At 43.4% G+C, this 18,747-nt stretch overlaps 1 protein-coding gene across 1 annotated transcript in view; it reads left to right on the top strand.

The window, feature by feature from the left end:
- The window catches only part of stau2 (staufen double-stranded RNA binding protein 2), a 96,841-nt gene that overhangs the window by 29,774 nt on the left and 48,320 nt on the right, over window positions 1-18,747 (top strand). The window contains exons 7-10 of the mRNA XM_080019895.1: window positions 2,752-2,859; window positions 11,035-11,247; window positions 11,568-11,705; window positions 16,015-16,143. Coding sequence (XP_079876021.1) covers window positions 2,752-2,859; window positions 11,035-11,247; window positions 11,568-11,705; window positions 16,015-16,143 — 588 coding nt within the window. The remainder of the gene's footprint in view (window positions 1-2,751; window positions 2,860-11,034; window positions 11,248-11,567; window positions 11,706-16,014; window positions 16,144-18,747) is intronic.

The raw sequence follows: 18,747 nt of genomic DNA on the forward strand, positions 1-18,747 counted from the left end.
CCCATTCGATGTCTTGTGGCGACGGTGTCTCTAAATGAGCTCTTTGTTAGTCGCTTCCAAGTCTTGCTTTACAAATTGAGGCGGATTGTGTCTGCAGTCAGAACTGTGTGTGTGTGTGTGTGTGTGTGTGTGTGTGTGTGTGTGTGTGTGTGTGTGTGTGTGTGTGTGTGTGTGTGTGTGTGTGTGTGTGTGTGTTTTCCCTTCGGGCTTGTTGGTGTTGCTTTCACTGTGAGCGTGCATGTGAGCCTATCGTTTTACAGGACTCGGGTAAAGATCGCTGTCTCCCAAATCCGAGTGTGTGCACGTACAGCTATGCAACAACAAACATTTAACCCAGGACATGTGTAGAAGGAAAGGGAAGAACATAGGGCCCGGCGATTAATCAATATTAATGTGTCAATTCAGCTGAAAATAATATGGTGATTTGAAATGGATGACGTCACTTTAAGAATCCCATGCAGTTTGTAATATTCCGGGGAGTTATTTGAAAAATCTTTTTTAAGTTGGATGCAGTTCATATTACCAATGTAATGGGCCACAAATGGATTCCTTAACATTAGACTTTGAATTCCTCAGTAGATATTGTGGTGTGTTTTGATATTATTTTAAATTCAGTGGCTTGAATACATTCCCAAACTCCACACGCTCTCAAATAAATAGTGTAGTAGCACCATGCTTGTCCGAGAATTCACGGCAGGTGGGGGTTGGTTGTAACTCCAACAAATACTGGGACCCTACTGGGAATTAAGATAACAGTTCATTGGTCCCTGGGGGGAAATTCGGGGAATCCAGTTACAACTAGAAGATTGAATGAGAAAAATTGCTATATTTATACATGTGCGATATTTTACAGATATCAGGAATTATTCACCCCAAGGACTCTTCTAGCGTTGATGTATTGCTTAATATCATTACGCAAGTCAGAAGACTGGAATGACTAGGATGTGACTAGGAATTTGGTATGCGGGGCAATTTGTAAAGTCATGAGATAACTCAAATATGCCCACCCCCCCGCGCACACACACTAGAAAAAAGCCCAAGCCGCAAAGAAGACAAATTGCCTCCCTTATGTGTCACCTTCGTAGGGAGGTCACAGATCTGCTGTGGTCACTCCAATTTGAAGTGACCACTCCACACACACACACACACATGCTCACACACGCGCACGCACACGCACACACGCACACACGCACACACACACACACACACACACACGTTGACTTGTTGATTTTGCCGAGAGGGGATTTAGACTATATCTCATATATGACGATGACACATGAATCATAGCTGTTAAATATATAACAAAGTTCACAAACATGCCCTTGTTTAAAAAAAAAAAAATGGAAAATCAACTGAATCTGGGGGGGCCGCTGTGAAGGCCTGCTTTAAATGCTCACCCTCGCCATGTGACGACCTCCCTGTCAAAGGTAGCAGATTGCCCGGCGCGGATCATGCGTAGTATCAGATCACACAATGAGGTGGCGCGGGGAACCCACGGGGGGGAGCGACCGCAGCGATGTATTCACAGCCAGACAAAGAGCTGGACAAGACAAGACAACCATCAAGAAAACACAGTGTGTTCCCACTGACGAACGGCCTCCCGAACCCCCCCCCCCCCCCCCCCCCAAAAAAACAAAAAAAACCCCAAAGGGCTTATGACTGTCGAAAATGACACTGAAACTGACTTTTATGGAAATGCAAGGAAATGACCCAAAGAGTAGAAACCTGTAGCCTTTTAATTTATACTTTTGATGTATTTTTTTACATCAATTGTTCATTCTTTATTATCTTTGACTGTGGAACATCTCTGGCCTTGGGACTGAACACAAATTAAAGAGTTCTAGAGTTTTTTTGTTTCTCTCTGGCTTCTGGACAACAAATATAATGGTGTGTGTGTGTGTGTGTGTGTGTGTGTGTGTGTGTGTGTGTGTGTGTGTGTGTGTGTGTGTGTGTGTGTGTGTGTGTGTGTGTCTGTGTGTGTATAAACGTGTGTGTGTTCTCTGTACACACACAAAGAAACAGCATCCATGTCCTGGGATTCTGAGTTCTCAATCCCATATCAGATAAGGCCCGATGCCAGAAAGGAGACAGGCTCCCCATTACAGCAGTCTGGCCGCGATCCGTCTTCAATGTGTGTGTGTGTGTGTGTGTGTGTGTGTGTGTGTGTGTGTGTGTGTGTGTGTGTGTGTGTGTGTGTGTGTGTGCGTGTGTGCGTGCGTGCGTGCGTGCGTGCGTGCGTGCGTGCGTGCGTGCGTGCGTGCGTGCGTGCGTGTTGCTTTGCTGTTGTGTTTGCTGTCGTCTGTGTCTACACGTTTGTTTGCATGCGTGGCTGAGAAAAAGGAAACTGGAATGGGACAAAGTGTTTTGAAGAGTAGTGTGGGCAGACAACATGTTCTGCCAGTGGTACGATGTGAAGTGGTAACAGGCCTCCATCGCTGTTTTTTTGGTGTTTTCGCTAGTCTACTCTTGGCGGCATCACATCCTCACCCCACTCAGAGGCATTGCACAGTGAAGCCTAATAAATCCTCCCATTGAACAAATGGACGATTTAGCTTTCCACACTTTCTCAATCCCATGATTTTGAAACGGAAATGGAAAGACGCGCCTTCGGCAAACTAAACTGAAAGTGTTCAATACCGTCCTTTGTCTGCACTTGTGATCTTTGGTTTGATCACAAACAGGGCCTTTTTTTATTCTAAGTGTGACATGCTGGTGCACTGGTGTCTCACCCCCTCACCTGCTCCGTTTCAGAATCCGGAGGAGAAGGAAGAGCAAGAGGAAGGTACCGACGCCAGCAAATCCGAGATCAGCCTGGTCTATGAGATCGCCCTCAAGAGGAACCTGTCTGTAAATTTTGAGGTGAGATAGAGAGCAACGGCAGGGTCGATGATGTCAGAAATCACCTGTTGCGCCCCGTCCATTGTGGTGCCGTTATCGCGAGCGCCGACCAGAAATGACATTTGCTGCTGCAGTGACGCACGCCCCCAAAAAGGAAGTTTTCTTTTCACAATTTGTGACCTCACTCGTGCAAAGATAAGGTGTTTTCGTCATGGGATTAACAGTCACCGTTTCTCGGCAGGCCTGTGAAGAAATTTAAAGGTGAAATATTTGTACATCATATCCGTCCCTTTTTTTTTTTTTTTTTAACATTAAGGCTAAGGTCAGAACTGTGCTGCGACCTCAGTGGAAAGTAGGCTTGATCTCACTTTCACACTAATATGTGTCCAAAAATAACGCAAATGGGAAATCCTCATAGGAAATGACCGAGTTTTCCCAGCTGTGTTTCAACACATGTGAACAGGGCCAAATTTTTGCAGTGGTGAATTTTTGGATTGGTCATTATTCTTATCTCTTTAAGAGCGTGTGAACAGTCTCAGTTTCTGGTGTCTGTGACACCCACCACATGATGCTTTGAGCGTGAATGGGCTCTCTTGTCGTGGTCCCGTGGCCTCCTCTGCCTGTGGCTCCCTCACTACCGAAAATTTTGGATCTTGAACATGCATTACCATCACTGGAAGATCCCCTCTGAGTCACTCTGATGTAGAACATTCCAAAATATTGTTCATGCATTCATGGAAGTCCTTATTTCTTAGATCTACACCCCCTGTTTCAATAGACGCTACAGTAAAGCACACTGAACCAGTTTCTTGAAAGGGTCAAAGTCTGAGCTCGAGGTAGTTTCCCTGAGGGTGTATAATGTGCATAGCTGTGCATATACAACTTGGTGATAAGTCACAATTTATTTTCAGGAGAATTATTGAGAAATGTACACAATATTGTTGTATGAGAATATCTACTCGTGAAGTCCAAATTCTGTGCGAGAGTGTGATGTGGTCATTATGATATCACAAACCGGATAAAGCTTACTCTAATAAAACATAGTACGAAGTAAGATTCTCACAATTTTAATGTAGACCATTCTTTGTTAACCTGGGGTATGTTATTTCATTTACAAGACATAATCACTAATTATACCACCCAAACCATGGTATCAACAGGTATGGAACATCCAACTATAAAAATGTTCTCAGATTGGGGCTCCAGACACTAAATGAAAATAGGGTCTTTGGCCTAATGCGTATCAAACAGAGGGCCCTTGATATGAAACTTGATATGAACTACAGCATTGTGTATCACAATATAGGGCTGAAAAGCTGGGGTTTTTATGATACCACTCAGAGATATTCAACAATAATGTTGATGTTCCACACCCTGCCTTACGCACATATACACACTCGTACCTCGAATCAGTCCGGCAGCGCCAAACTCTGCTCTCTTTTCCAATCTTGAAGCATCAGTGGCTCTTTGGGTCACTTTGGGAAGGAACTACTACATCGCTTGAGTGACAGGCACGTACATTGTATGTTGGGTTTTCGGGACCCCTACGTGCCACTCAAACTTTTTTGGTTAGCCCCGGCCTATCTTTCCTGAGTGGATGAATCACTGCAGAGTTTGTCCTCGGATGACCTGCTGAGCCGGCTCTTGTTGGCTGTCAACGTATCTCAGCTGGCTCGTCGAGCCCTTCTCCCCTCAATCTTCCATCGCCGACGCCCTCCTCTCCTCTACTCCTTAAGGTGCCAAAAACAAGAGGAGGCTCACTTTACTCTTTGTGCCCCCTCCCTTCCTCCATTCCTTCACTCCCAAAGATCACAAAGGAGAAGGGAGAGAGAGAGAGAGAGAAGTGTGTGTGTGTGTGTGTGTGTGTGTGTGTGTGTGTGTGTGTGTGTGTGTGTGTGTGTGTGTGTGTGTGTGTGTGTGTGTGTGTGTGTGTGTGTGTGTGTGTGTGTGTGTGTGTGAAGGCGGGGTGGGGGGGGGGGTGGATCTTCCCACCCTGTTGAGTTTTACACAACACTGCTAGATTATCAGGAAGGCCGTGCGGACCTCCCTCTTACATCTCGCTTCCCTCTGCTGCTTTGTTTGATGCACATTTGCTCATCCGAGCATGACACAAGCGATCCTTTCCTGGAACCGCAATTAATGATTTCAGCCCGCTAAATCTAGATTGATGTGATTCATTATCCATCATGTCTTTGTCACAGTCAGCAATTATGTGGCTTTTTTATTTTCACTCCGCTCAAATTGGAAGCTGAGAGTGGCGGTTTTAGAAGTCAACCACAACCGCATACCGCAAATCTTGAATCTTGAATCCTCCAGCAGCCTCTCTCCTGGCTGCTGTCAGTCTGGCTGTTTATTACTGCTGCCTGATGGGCTGTAAATCAGGAACTTCTGTTGCCTCCATCGCTTATCTCCTCATGCACATTCCCTCTTCCCTAGTTTTAGTCTCTCTCTTTCTCTCTCTCTCTCTCTCTCCCTCCCTCCCGCTCTCTCTCTTTCTCTCCCTCTACGAGAGTGTTAGCAGTGTTTATCTTTGTTCAGATTGCACCTTTCCTGTGCGCAACAAAGCCCCCAGTTTCATAAAACACACAGGCAGATGATGAAAGCAGCAGCACCATAATCGAAGCTGCAGTCTTTATTTTTCCCAGACTGCAGACTTTTTACGCTGCTTAAAACTGAAAGGACGTGGGCGACGGTGTTGATGGTTTGGGTCCGACTTCCACTTCTTCCCCCCCTGTCAGCCGCAGAGCTTTTCCCAGTGCCATGTCCAGCTAAACACTCTTGAGGGAAGCACGCAAGCAAACCATCCAGTCGTCTTGCTTTCTCTTGGCGTGCCACGTTTCTTTCGACCCACCTCCCACCGCAGGCCCCCTTGCAGATTCTCATAGAGCCTAAATTACCGAGTTGCATGCAACATGCTCTCACTGCCTTTGCGCTGGGACCCCAGCCCACGTGCAAATCGCTCACCACTGCTCTCTGGCTGGATCCATATGGACCATTTTAACTCATCAGCAAGATTTTTTTTTTTGCTTTCACTACGGAAACTGTCATGCCACTACCTACCGCACTAAAAATCTGTTAAACATCACACAGGCAGGCACCAAAACCATCCATGTCTGTCTCTCATGGAAACACCTTGCCCACAACCTGTTTCTTTTAAATCACTTCAAACCCTACAACCCCTTGCTGGGTGATGAAATTACCCATGAGTCACGGCAGTCAGTGTCCTCTTCCCTTCCTGTCGCGACGAGGTGGGTCACAGCCACCCCGTGAGCCAGCCGAGCTGACTTGATCCCCCGTCAGGCGATATCAAACAGATGTCAGCTTCAAAGGGGAACCAATCTATAAATCACAGCTTGTGTGTTGGACGGCAGGCTCCTTTTTCCAAGGAGGACACAAGAGAAGAGGGTCCGGGCCAAGAACCACCCATCTTGTACAACAAGCGACTTCCCTCAGGACTTGTCGTCCACCTCGCATCACAATAGAGCCTTTCTTCCCACTACCAGTCCTCGCTATTGTCCCGTCCTGCTCCCATCGCCTCCTCGCCTAGTGTACCTGAGATCTTGCTTGTGAGGATCCCTGGCTAAGTTGGAGTATTGATGTCTCCCTGGGAAGCCGGAGAGCAGGCCTCACAGGCAAGACGCCATGAGAAAGAAAAGAGGTGAAGGGGCTGCCAAAAAAAAAAAAAAAAAAAAATCGAGGAACGCTTCCTGCTGACAACCCGATCCATATCTTTAGATGGGCAGTGAGTGTGTTTGTTTGTGCTAGTGTGTGGGTGGACGTGCGTGCGTGTATGTTGAGTGTGTGGGTGTCCGTGTTTTAAAGAAAAGGAGGGGTGGTGAAATCCCATCGGCTCGTCGTGGATCCCGTGTCGTCTGCCAGGAGACTGACTGCCGCTTGTCTGTCGGCATCCAGGGCCAAGAGAGTGTGACATAGGCTCACAAGCACACACACCCCCCCGTGCTTGCTCTTCTTCCCTTTCTCTCTCCGTTATCATGTGCAGTATGAGCTGTAGCACACCCCAGTGTATAATTGCTTACTGTATATCTTATCACTCTGTTCGCTTTAGGGTTTCACCATTAAATCTCATCAGTCCATGTGCAACTATAGTCACTTGTCAGATGTACTCTCGTAAGATCAGGAAAGACGACGCTCACCAGACTTTAATAAAGGTATAGTATCCTCACAAGACCCCAGTCAGTTACAGTAACTGGGCCAGATCAAATCAGATCAATGATTCTTCGAATAATGGGTTGATTTTATGAGATAATTTCATCAGTTCGGCTATGGCATTCATTGTTTAAATAGGAGGAAAAGTCAGGATAGCACAATGAAACCCAGAGGCTTATAGTATTTCCATTGTGGTCCATTTTTGGATGAGGGGTTCGCGAGGGTCATGGGAGGTATCAGGATGGCAAATTTGACATGGCAAGAATGACCCACAATCGAAGGATGTTCTGAATGACACAATCATTAATCAAAACAGTAATATAATACACTCAGCAGGTTATTCACAGTATTAACATCATAAATCCCCAGTGCTTCTTTGGACAGTGCCTGGCCCTTTACTTGCCACTCAGTCAATAGAACAAATTAGAAACTCGGTACATACATAGATACATACAGGTACAACAAGATAAATACATTAAAATATCAACATTACTTCACAGCCCCCTCAGCAGATAAGATACCAGTCTGCGTCTGTCCATAATGATTTAAATAAACTACATCAAAACAAACCAAGAAAATAAAATATAGAAAGACACCCTTATAACAGACAAAATATCCTTCAACGAATAACCTCTGAGCCACTTCTTAAATGCCAGCTTGAAACCTCCCAAGCTGCTTATGGTTTTAATATTTCCTGGCAATCTATTGCGCAGATTTACTGCCATGTACAAAAAAGTTTTCTTCCCCAGGTTACTCTTAAACCTGGGAGGAACAAAGTCAATGGAACTGCCCCTTGGGAATAGCTGCAAATATCCCTCACCTGAACGAAATATTTTAGGTATTGAGGGACAGCTCCATGCACACACTCTTATATACCATGCACAACTGGATCTGAAAGACTCGTTCCTGTACTTTCAACCACCCATGGCTCTCAAAATGAGAAGTTCTCACGGAGAGTTTCAGAATAACCCTAACTACCTTGTTTTTAAAAGTCTGTTTTTAAGGTACTTAGTCATACCATTGTACCATGAACAGCAGGCATAATCAAAATAAGGCTGGTCAAGAGCTCCTGCCAGGGTCACCATGGCTTTCCCGTCCAAAAATGTTGAAATTCTGGCTAAGAAGCATGCATTTACTAAGTAACCTGCAGTTGATTCTGGCCAAGTCAGTAGATATTGGTTCAAGGCAGTTGCATAACAAAATGGAGCAATAATTGTGGATTACCAGCACTTACTTATTTAGCATTCCGTATTTTATCAATACGATGGGAATGTTCCTCAAAGCCTGTACATCTACTGTACAAGATAGTGATATGGTAAAATAGCACTATCTTCTATGTTATTTAAGTCAGAGTATTAACATGTTTTCTTCATGTAAATGTTTTGAAGCCTTTTCCACTACTTATCGCTGAACTCGCCAGGGCTGAACAGCTCAATGAAGTTTTCATTCAGCTCCAAAGCCTGGGCTTATCTATTTTGGACAGTAGATTTCTGTCATAAAGAAGGCTGGAAAGTGAGTCATTGAGTGAGTTACTCATTCAAAGAGTTGTAGGGAAACAGCTGCTAAAGATAAGGGCTCTTGTAGAGCGGCGGAGTCTTCAGCTTGTCCCTCATTCCCCACAATGGCATCACACACCAGAAGCCGCTAATTGTGAGCAACCACAACGACACACAGCCCACCAGTGAGTCAGCAGCCTTTCTTTATCCACATCTAAGCCCGCAAGACTTCAGCGTCTCTGTCTCAACTATCCACAGGGTCAGAAACCCAGAAGACCCACACAACGTTTTGATATACAATGAGCTGCCATGTTGCATTTCCTCCTCCAAGTGAGGAGCCAGACCAGAGAGGGTTCGGGAGAGCGTGGTCTTCCAAACCCAACAGTCGGGCTCCCTCCATCTCAGGGCATCCTCTCTGGTCTGACGAGACAAATCCCCCGGCCACATCACTCCTGACTGACTAACAAGGTGGTTGACATTGAGAACCAGGGGGCCGGTGCCAACCTGGTTGTGGCAGAGAGACGTGTATACATTTTCAAGCAAATTCAGTTGAATTACAATCCAGTCATAAATGTTTATTTTGTATAATTAAAATGGCAACCGTGCTGCAATTATTGTAATTTGTGTTCATCCAGTACGAAGGGCTTTTTGTGAGAAGCATCTTCTTCTCAAAGTACAAGTAGCGCATCTACCTCTGCTAGAGAGGCAGATGCGCTACCATTACTCGTCTGGGAGAAGGCAAGGATTTTGTACACCCACATATATGTATTGTATATATTTGTGTTTGTGTGCACTTGTTTTGTTTTTTTTGGGGTTTTTTTTCTTAAAGTCTCGCAGTCACCAGGGTGTGATTTAGTCCGAGGCACGTGAGGAATGTAGAGGAAAGCTTGGTAATGTTTTATTTTGAAGTCAAGTCATGGGCTTCAGATAAACAACTTGGGAAATCGGAACAGATGCATACGATTTGTCCGCGCTTCAAATTCATTTTAAATCAAGAAGAACTGTACTGAGACAATGTTTGATGGAAGCTTTTATCACAAAGACCGCATCGATGGCTAGAGAAAGAAAACCAGAGAGAGAGAGATACAACAAAAATGAAACTAACCATCGTGTATTTTAGCCGTTTACCTAATACGTACATCCCTGTGATTTTTAATGTTGTAAATAGATGTATTTAGTGAAATTACTCTGGAGATAACTTACTAGAATTGTAGATTTCACATGTTGGCAGTTTTGCTTCCATATAATAAGTGGCACATATACAGTTATTGTGAACGTCTCATTATATTGTTTCTTTATTATACATTTTCATCATTACTAAAAATTTGGCAGCTAATGTAACTATAGCACCTTTATGGCAATAGTTTTTTGTGAGAGAGAGAGAGAGAGGAGAGAGAGAGAGAGAGAGAGAGAGAGAGAGAGAGAGAGAGAGAGAGAGAGAGAGAGAGAGAGAGAGAGAGAGAGAGAGAGAGAGAGAGAGAGAGAGAGAGAGAGAGAGAGAGAGAGAGAGAGAAATGTGTGAAACCTAATTCTTCCTCAAGGGTGTCTCCCCTAACAAGGTTGGAGAGGACTCCACCTGCAATACACACACATATGAACATGCGTGCATATACATGAGTGCACGACCATGCAGAGTATTCTCGGCGCTAACAGGAAGTGGATGTGATTGCAGAAGCATGACCTAACGCCAGCCGGTGTTTGTTTTAGGTCTCCCAGGTGACCAGAGGCTATAGAAAGGAAACTGAACCCTCCTCACCAGAGACTGTCATCTAGGAACAAGTACGCTGTGTGTGTGTGTGTGTGTGTGTGTGTGTGTGTGTGTGTGTGTGTGTGTGTGTGTGTGTGTGTGTGTGTGTGTGTGTGTGTGTGTGTGTGTGTGTGTGTGTGTGTGTGTGTGTGTGTGTGCAAGCTAGCATGCATGCGTACGTCAGTCCACACGTCTGTTTTGAATATGAATTACACACACACGCACATGGGTGGGTAGCATTGTGACCGTCAAGATGTTATGCAGCAGATGTTATGGACCACCTGCTGCAGTTGCTTGAAAAGTCCACACACATACACGCAACACACACACACTCGTGCATATTTAGCAGTATAAATCGCAAACACAGTACACGCAGCCACATTTTATTACGCACACCAACGCATACACACAAACAAGGGCTGGGAAATAATTCAATAGTGTAGTTCATAGTCTTACGCTATTGTCATAAAATTCAAATATCGTCATGTTGTTTAGTCTAAATTAATCATGGAGAAAAGATATTACCTCATTTTTTTTCTCACAATGTGCGATCTGAAAGTTTCGAGGGAATTTGAAATCTTGAGTTCTGATCTGATTTCATGCTCAATTATGTAGCTCAGTGTGGTGATCTGTAGTTGGATTATGTTGTACTTACATGGGATTTTGAATTCACTAGCGGATAAAGAATATATATATATATATATATACTGTGTGTGTGTATATATATTTATATATATATATATATACTGTATAATAGTATTTCATGCTTACTCCTACCTACTCCAGGTCCTGAAGGAGAGCGGACCCCCACACATGAAGAGCTTCCTGACCCGCGTCACCGTGGGGGAGTTCTCGGCCGAAGGCGAGGGCAACAGCAAGAAGTTGTCCAAGAAGCGCGCCGCCCTCTCCATCTTGCAGGACCTCAAGAAGTTACCCTTCATCCCCACTGTAGAGAAACCCAAGACGCATTACAAGAAACGCCCCAAAACCATCCTCAAGGTAGGGACAGCCATCAATCAGCCATCTTCTGTGCTTTTCTGCCCTTATGTAATATTTGATATTTAATAATAAACAGCTAATTAACAGACATTTTTGAAAATTATTTTCTTGCAGTCATTTTTTTAATGCTATTATGTTTGTTAATGTATTTTGTTTTTAGCCACCTGTGATCATTTCGCGCTTTGTCATGATTTACAATGAGTGAAAGCCTTTTCGCTGCCGTGCTTGTATATACAATAGGTTATCGTGATAATATACAAAAATGTTGAATGTGCCATTCAAATTGACCAGTCTTCTCCATCCGCTTGCCCATGTTCCAGACAGGACCAGACTACGGCCAGGGCATGAACCCCATCAGCCGACTCGCCCAGATCCAGCAAGCCAAGAAAGAGAAGGAGCCGGAGTACCTCCTGCTGTCCGAGAGGGGCATGCCCCGACGCCGGGAATTCATCATGCAGGTAGCAGGGGAATGGGAAAAGAAAGAAAGGAATTGATGAATAATGAAAATGATTTCTGAAAGGAAAAGGCGACGAGTCACATGTATTATTTAAAAAAAACACAGAAAATGTTGAATAGTAATACTGAATTGGCTGGAAAAGTGCTTTGGTTCCACTTCACTTAACGTTTACACACCCTACATACGAGATCAGGACTGGACAATGAGGTGACTTACATGAAGATGATTTTGAAAATTTGCCGTTGCATGCGGTTCACCCCACTGAAGCCGCAATACTCTAGATTAAAGGGTGGGAACGTGTTCCAAATGTCCAATATCCTGTAGCGGTTCCTTTCTGAACACGTGATGCTGCGGCTTCAGACAGTTCCTTCCATAGAGGATACTGATGAGATCTGCACTCATGCCCCTTTTATAATCCTCTGGGGAAATGTTTTGACTGCATACATGTATGTTCTTGTACTTAAGAAGCTGTGTATCTTTGGGGTATGTGGTAAACCCACCTCAGTGCTACCAAATCTCCCAGGTGGAGGAATTCGGGACCAAAATAGCCCACAATAAAATAATTATAAATCAATACCTCCACACTCAGCTGCTTCCAAACATGGCACCACCACAGTTGAGCAGGTCAGCAGTCAGAAGAATGGAAGAAAGGGCCGAGGACCAGAGTTTTACCCATCAAAGCCAAGAGAGAGACACAAGAACTACATTTTTGCACGAGAAGAAGCAAAAGAGAGACGTCTCCCAAATGGGAAAGAATCTTTTTGTGCCATTTTGGTGTTTTTGAGGTGAGAGTTGACAGGAATTGCTGCCATTACCATGCTCAGATTGAAGCCTTCATTCATGGAAGGCGCCATTGCAGACCTATTGTAAAGCTAGGCAGAGCTACAAGCCTCCCTCATGAACCGGGTCCAGCGACATGGATCGACCCAGGGCATTGGATATATTCAAGGAAATGGCAAATGCTGTAAGCAACACTGTTTGCCCTGTAGCTTATTGCAATTTCCGTTCCGACCAATCAGAAACTGGTACCAAACTGGCCCAGTTTCTCATAATTACTTTACCGTGCACTGCTTTGATCTCCCAAATCCGCCTCCTCACTTTGGTTCGCTTCCACCACTCTGCGCTATCAATTACACATTTACCTGCCTTTCGTTTATAAAGTTGTTTTTAGTATTCAATAAGTTTATAGCATGCATTTAAAGCTCAGAATAGATCAACTTTGTATTTATGACCTATTTTCTCTCCCGTGAAGCACCAAACTGTTTTATGCTGTTTAATGCTGTTCAAGGTTTTTATAGCTGGTAAGGAAACCGCTGGCTGCCTTCTTTTTCCCCACAAATAAGAGAAACTCAGGCTGGCTGCATCCACCACTCACAATTTTATGGTCTTGCTTTAATCACGCGAGTCGTGACCTTTCAACCTCAACCTTTTGGGTGAATGTCTGAGCCACCCTCAACAAAAGTCCCAATTTCACAGTAGCATCAAACAAGAAAATAAATTGATATTCCCGCTGACTCTTACATACTGACCTCTTTTAACCTGTATTTTCACCATGATCAAGCATTTTGTTGAAATTCTATTTTTAACCACATTTAACCCCTTTCCCACTTACGCTGAAAGCTGTCAATCCACTGGCAAAGTTCCATATTGGCGTAATGTGGGAAAAGGATCCGGTGTCGATGTTCCGTTAAAGTCCTTCCGTAAACCTCCCCACTCTCCTAGTATCTTGACCTAGATCATTTATGGGAAAATTCCAGTACTGCTGTGAATGGAAGTATGTGTAAATGGAAGCAGTAACATTGCCAGGACAAGCACAAAAAGTAGGGGTGGGAGCTGAATCCGAATACTCAAAAAGTGCAAATAATGGGTTTTTACGAATATTTATTTCGTACAAATATTCATTTAATTATTATTGTATTCAATTATTTGTTTTCAGGAAGAAAAAAAAAACTTTCAGAAAAATAGCAAGTCCGATCTGAACGGTGGTGCTCGGTTGCAAAGATGAGATTCTAAAACATGTCCAGTCTCTACAGAGACAGGTCTTTATGTTTCTTAAAAATGCCACTCATACCCTAGATGTATCTTTTAGAGTGAGGGATGGAGAGGGGCACTACATGGTGTATGTCAGTTCAGGAAGTGTGAAGCGCTTCCAGTGTGGTGCCATCGGGCACAAGCTCTTCGCTTGCCTGCCGGCTGCATCTTGAGCGCAACGCCAGATAGGGAACGAGCGGACAGGCAGAGGTGGAACGGGTGGAGAAAGTTCCATCTCCGGAGGCAGACAGGTTGAAAATGATCACACCGATTTAATAACATTGGGTTGGGGTTATTGCACCCGGGGATGAAGGCTCTGTCCTGGCTCCGTCAGCGGAGGGAACTAGGAAAAAAGACAAAACTGATTCAGATTGCGTCCGTTGCCGACAGATTGTCCAAACGATCACATCTACACTGGACATAACGTACTAACCCTAAACCATTCTGTACCGCATCCGTAACAATCATCTAATGTGGGAACAGACTCCATACTTCACTTCCTACTAACTACCTACTGCCTTTGCCAGATATTTTTTATACAGCAATGTTATGGCTTCCACGTGGGAAAGGGGCTATAGTCATAAAGAATATTTTGCAAGTCTTTAAACAACTCCAGTTATTTTGTAACTGAATGAAATTCACACGATTTGACATGATGTCTTGTAAATAACTAGGCTTTTGGTCATGGCTGCTTTTTATGGGCTACAGTTATGTATGAGGTTATAATTTCATTATTTTGAAAATTACAAATAACATTCTTTGAATTAAATCCACCAAACTATTAACTAGTGTTCATAAAAGGTATTTCTTCCTCTGCTCATTTATAAACTTTGCTCAACATAATCTTATTCTATATACAATAGAAGAAATAAGTTACCTTTTAGACTAAAAGTTATAATTAAGTCGATAGAATTTTGCTAATTCTAATAATTATACTGTTATGTAATAACTCCAAATGCTCAGTGGTTAGATCAATTCCGTTTAAAACGTTTATAGTGTTTTAAAGTAATAAAGCCTTGCGTTTGCCTTCAATGGTTCATCATTAGTTATATTAACAGTCCATGGAGGCCATTTGTCCACTTTGGGGGTACGACTATTTTGCTGTACCTCTATATAAATGTTCCTTTTTTTATTGCTGTTTGTGCTTGAGGAAGCAGACTATTTAAGACCTGTCTCAAACGAAATAAAAACACACAGAGTTGTTTTTCCACTCACCTTTCCGCTCTTTCTGAACTTGGAAAGGGAGCTTTGATGCCGCATAACTTAGTTCCCATCCCCATCGGCTATTTGAGAGTAAGAGTGTGAATGTCCAATTGTTCATTGCATTCTCTCTGGAATTTGTCTCCCGTTTCTTTTTATTTCCCTCCGTCCTTAAACCTCTCCTTTCCTACTGTCTCCCCTGTAGTCAAGCTCTTCTTCTGTCTCCAGTCCACCTCTTTCACTGAGCTTTTCTTAGCGCTCGACAGTGTTTCACTCCCAGAGCTATTCTCCCATGCCTCTTTCATGCCGGCAGTAGGCCGTGGCTGTGTGTGTTCTTTTTGTGCGACTTCCTCGCTTCTAAAATATCCACGTTGTTCGACTTGGTAGACCGCGGGGGCCCAAAGCAACTCTCTGTTCCCATGTGCTTTGTCCGTCACCGCCGGGAGTAGTCACAGCAAACTCTCTATCTTGTGTCAAATGGCTTTTAAGGGACTGATGAGTTTTGTATTCAATAAAATGGTGATTGTGTTTATTTTGGTAATTTATTGAAGCTTTCCCCTTACGATCCGTCTTGTGGCCTGCTTGAGGCTGTCAAAGGAGCACTTAGTGACCACTTGAGTGAGTGCACTGAGCCCTGGCCCATCGGCCCGGCTCCCAGAACATTATTTGTACAGTGTAATTGCTTGTTTGCATAACATAACAACACCTGATATTCTCCTGCACATATCTGCTTACATTCTGTGTAGACAGTTTTAATGTTTTGTTAGCCCTAAAAAAAATTAAATAAATAAACACTTCAGTTGGATCCACTTTGTTTGATGTGAATTAGCACTGGAGGAGCGAAGCCAGTTGATTTCCAAATCACAAATAGTCGAACGTTTTTACAGTCTGAGAAGAAACATTGGAAGAGAAATACTCTTTAATCTCGGTGTCTGTAAGACATTGGGAGAAGCATCAACCTTTATGTGTCAATGTTTCTGCGGCAACAAGGTCCGCTCGGGTTGCTTTGTGTTCTGTGTATTAAAGCCACAATCACTTTTTTTCCCCCCTGTTTCTCTGTGTGGACATCTTGTGTACAGGTGAAGGTGAACAGTGAGGTTGCCACGGGGACAGGGCCCAACAAGAAGGTGGCCAAGCGGAACGCGGCGGAGGCGATGTTGCTCCAGCTCGGATACAAGGCGTCCACACTCCCTCAGAACCCCCCCGAGGTATGTGGCTCTCTCCACTCCACTTCCTTTGTTTATATCGCACGGTATATTTTATGGTCTGTTTATGTACATGTCCTTAACGCTTTAGAACCTGGAACTGAGAAGCCCAATTTATTCCACTGAATAAGTGCATGTTGCTAGTTGTGAAATCTGCTGGTGTGTGTATATTCCTGCAAAGCCGCAATGGGTTGCAATAACTCTTTTCATTTACATTTATGCCAAGTTTAATTGCCGCTAAGCCTGGCACATTCATCTATGGTATTACACTGTCTAAGTGCTTATAATATGTATCTTTGTTAAAGGGTAGCTCACACGTGACACTATGGCACATTTTGACTGTGGTAAAGCAGGGTCATTCTAACATGGATTATTAACATTTAATATACGTAGATATATACATATTACATACATGGACATTACTTCACAATCCAACCATCTGGTGTAATATATATGTGTATGTGTAGGTGTAGCGATATATTATTATTGTAGATAGCTGTTTAATTTGAGCCCTTTATTTATGATATATATACATGAAAGTATAACAGCGTCACTAAATCCTTATGTGAACCTGTTTTCTTTCGTTTAAAGAGCAGTGAAGTGCAATGTTGGTGATTAATGGTCGGGCTTATACAGTGGGCTTAGCGTCCGAAGGAATGTTTTCTGACCAAACAGTCAGGGTTTTGATCTTTTCAGCTGTAAATGTGTCAACGACCATATGTCGTGTCAAAGCGTCTGTGATTTAAGTGCCCTCAGATATAAATCTGAAAGTTCCTCGCGCAAAACATTGACTTCTGCGGCATACTGCGAGTCAGGGACAAAATGACGGGCCTCCAGAGTTGCCATGATGTAATCGTTACGTAATTATTGTACGAGAATGAAAGACCTAGATCTGCTCGTCTTTCCTTGATCCGCATCAGTGGTGGCTCTTTGGTGCCCTCGGCAAATTTCTGTCACAACTCAGCGCCTCATGTCTGACCTCTGCGCTTGAGCAACACCCATACACAGGGTGTTTGTGTCCGATTTCAATACATTTGAATACCGTTCAATAAAATCTGAATTTGAGGTTGGCATGTGAATAATGCTGACTATCATTAATTAATCAAGTAATCCACTCCTGTACAATTACTGTAGAATGTTTGAGGTATAAACCGACCACTATATCATATTGTGACTGTATTGTATCATATGGTATCGTGCCGCCCATATTCTATATTATGTTGACTATCAAGCCCCATACACAACCAAATTCAAAACTATGTGCCCCTCAATACCCTCTCTCATTAATCCTGGAGTTCTAGTGGTACCGACTGTCTTCTTATTATGTAAGATATAAATGTGTTCTGCTACCAACCATTGATCACTGTCATCTTTACTCAGCTCACCAATCTATATAAGGCCGAGGGAGCGGATTCCGAAAGAGATACGGTTACATAACCAGGCGCTATATACAATATTTATCTCTCCCCAGACGGTTCATTAGGAAGCTATGCACTGCCGCACTTATGGGATACAGACAGCTCTGCGATATTTTTAAAAATCCGCCCAAAGCAGGGTGACTGTTTGAAGATATGTACTTACAAGAGACAACACACAATTTTGCATCAAATGGTTTGAGAAGGATGAATCGGTTCAGGTAAATATAATCAGGCATGAGTGCTTCAGAGGAAACTGTAAAGGTCCCACATACATGGCCTCTTTCAGGGATCATTTGCCTCTGACAAATGTTGTATGCTTGAGAGAACAGGCCTGGGCTGGAAACTAGTTTCCTTTTACATCCATACTGCATGTGTACTGCAGTAGCACAGTGTACAGTTGAAATGCCTCTAGCCATATGTCTGTGTAGATGTTTACATTTGTCTTTACTGATATACAGTGCTTTGAAAAGATTTTCAGCCCCCAACCCCTTTTTTCACATAAATGATTATCACATCCTGGGATTTTGACCAATTTGACTGGGAATTTGTCCTTGTGAATTACACACTCTTTCCACACCACAACCCCCCAAAAAAGAAAGAAAATGATAAACCACTGAACTTTTTATTTTTCTCAAAAAACTTAATGTCAACAGTTGAATTAAAGTTGTTAAGTAGGTGGTTGAACTACCTCTCGCAGCTATTATAACCAGTAGTCTTTAATTTTGCCAAACGTGGTTGAGCAAGTTTTGCCCATTCCTTCTTGCAAAATTGCTCAAGCTGTTCTAGGTTGGGGAGCGGAAATGGAAAGCAATTTTGAGGTCTTGCCACAAAGGGTTCAATTGGGTTAAGGTCAGGACTCTGACTGGGGCACTCAAGGACATCCATTTACTTCATTGCAGTGTGCTTTGGGTAGATGTTCTGCTGAAAGACAAACTTCCTCCTCGGTCAAAGCTTTGTGGCTGGGTGGAGCAGGTTTTGACCATTATCTCTCTGTTTTGATCACCATTCATTTTCCCATTAATCCAGTCCTTGCTACTGAAAAACATCCCTGTGACATGATGCCACCACCACTACTTTACAGTGGGGATGATGTAACCTGGCGGATGTGTAGTATTAGACTTGTGCCACACATACCGCTCAATGTTCAAGCCAAAAAATTCCACTTTAGTCTCACCACATTTGTATGTAG

The sequence above is a fragment of the Zeus faber genome (assembly GCF_960531495.2).
Source record: "Zeus faber genome assembly, chromosome: 19".
Classification (NCBI taxonomy): Eukaryota; Metazoa; Chordata; class Actinopteri; order Zeiformes; family Zeidae; genus Zeus; species Zeus faber.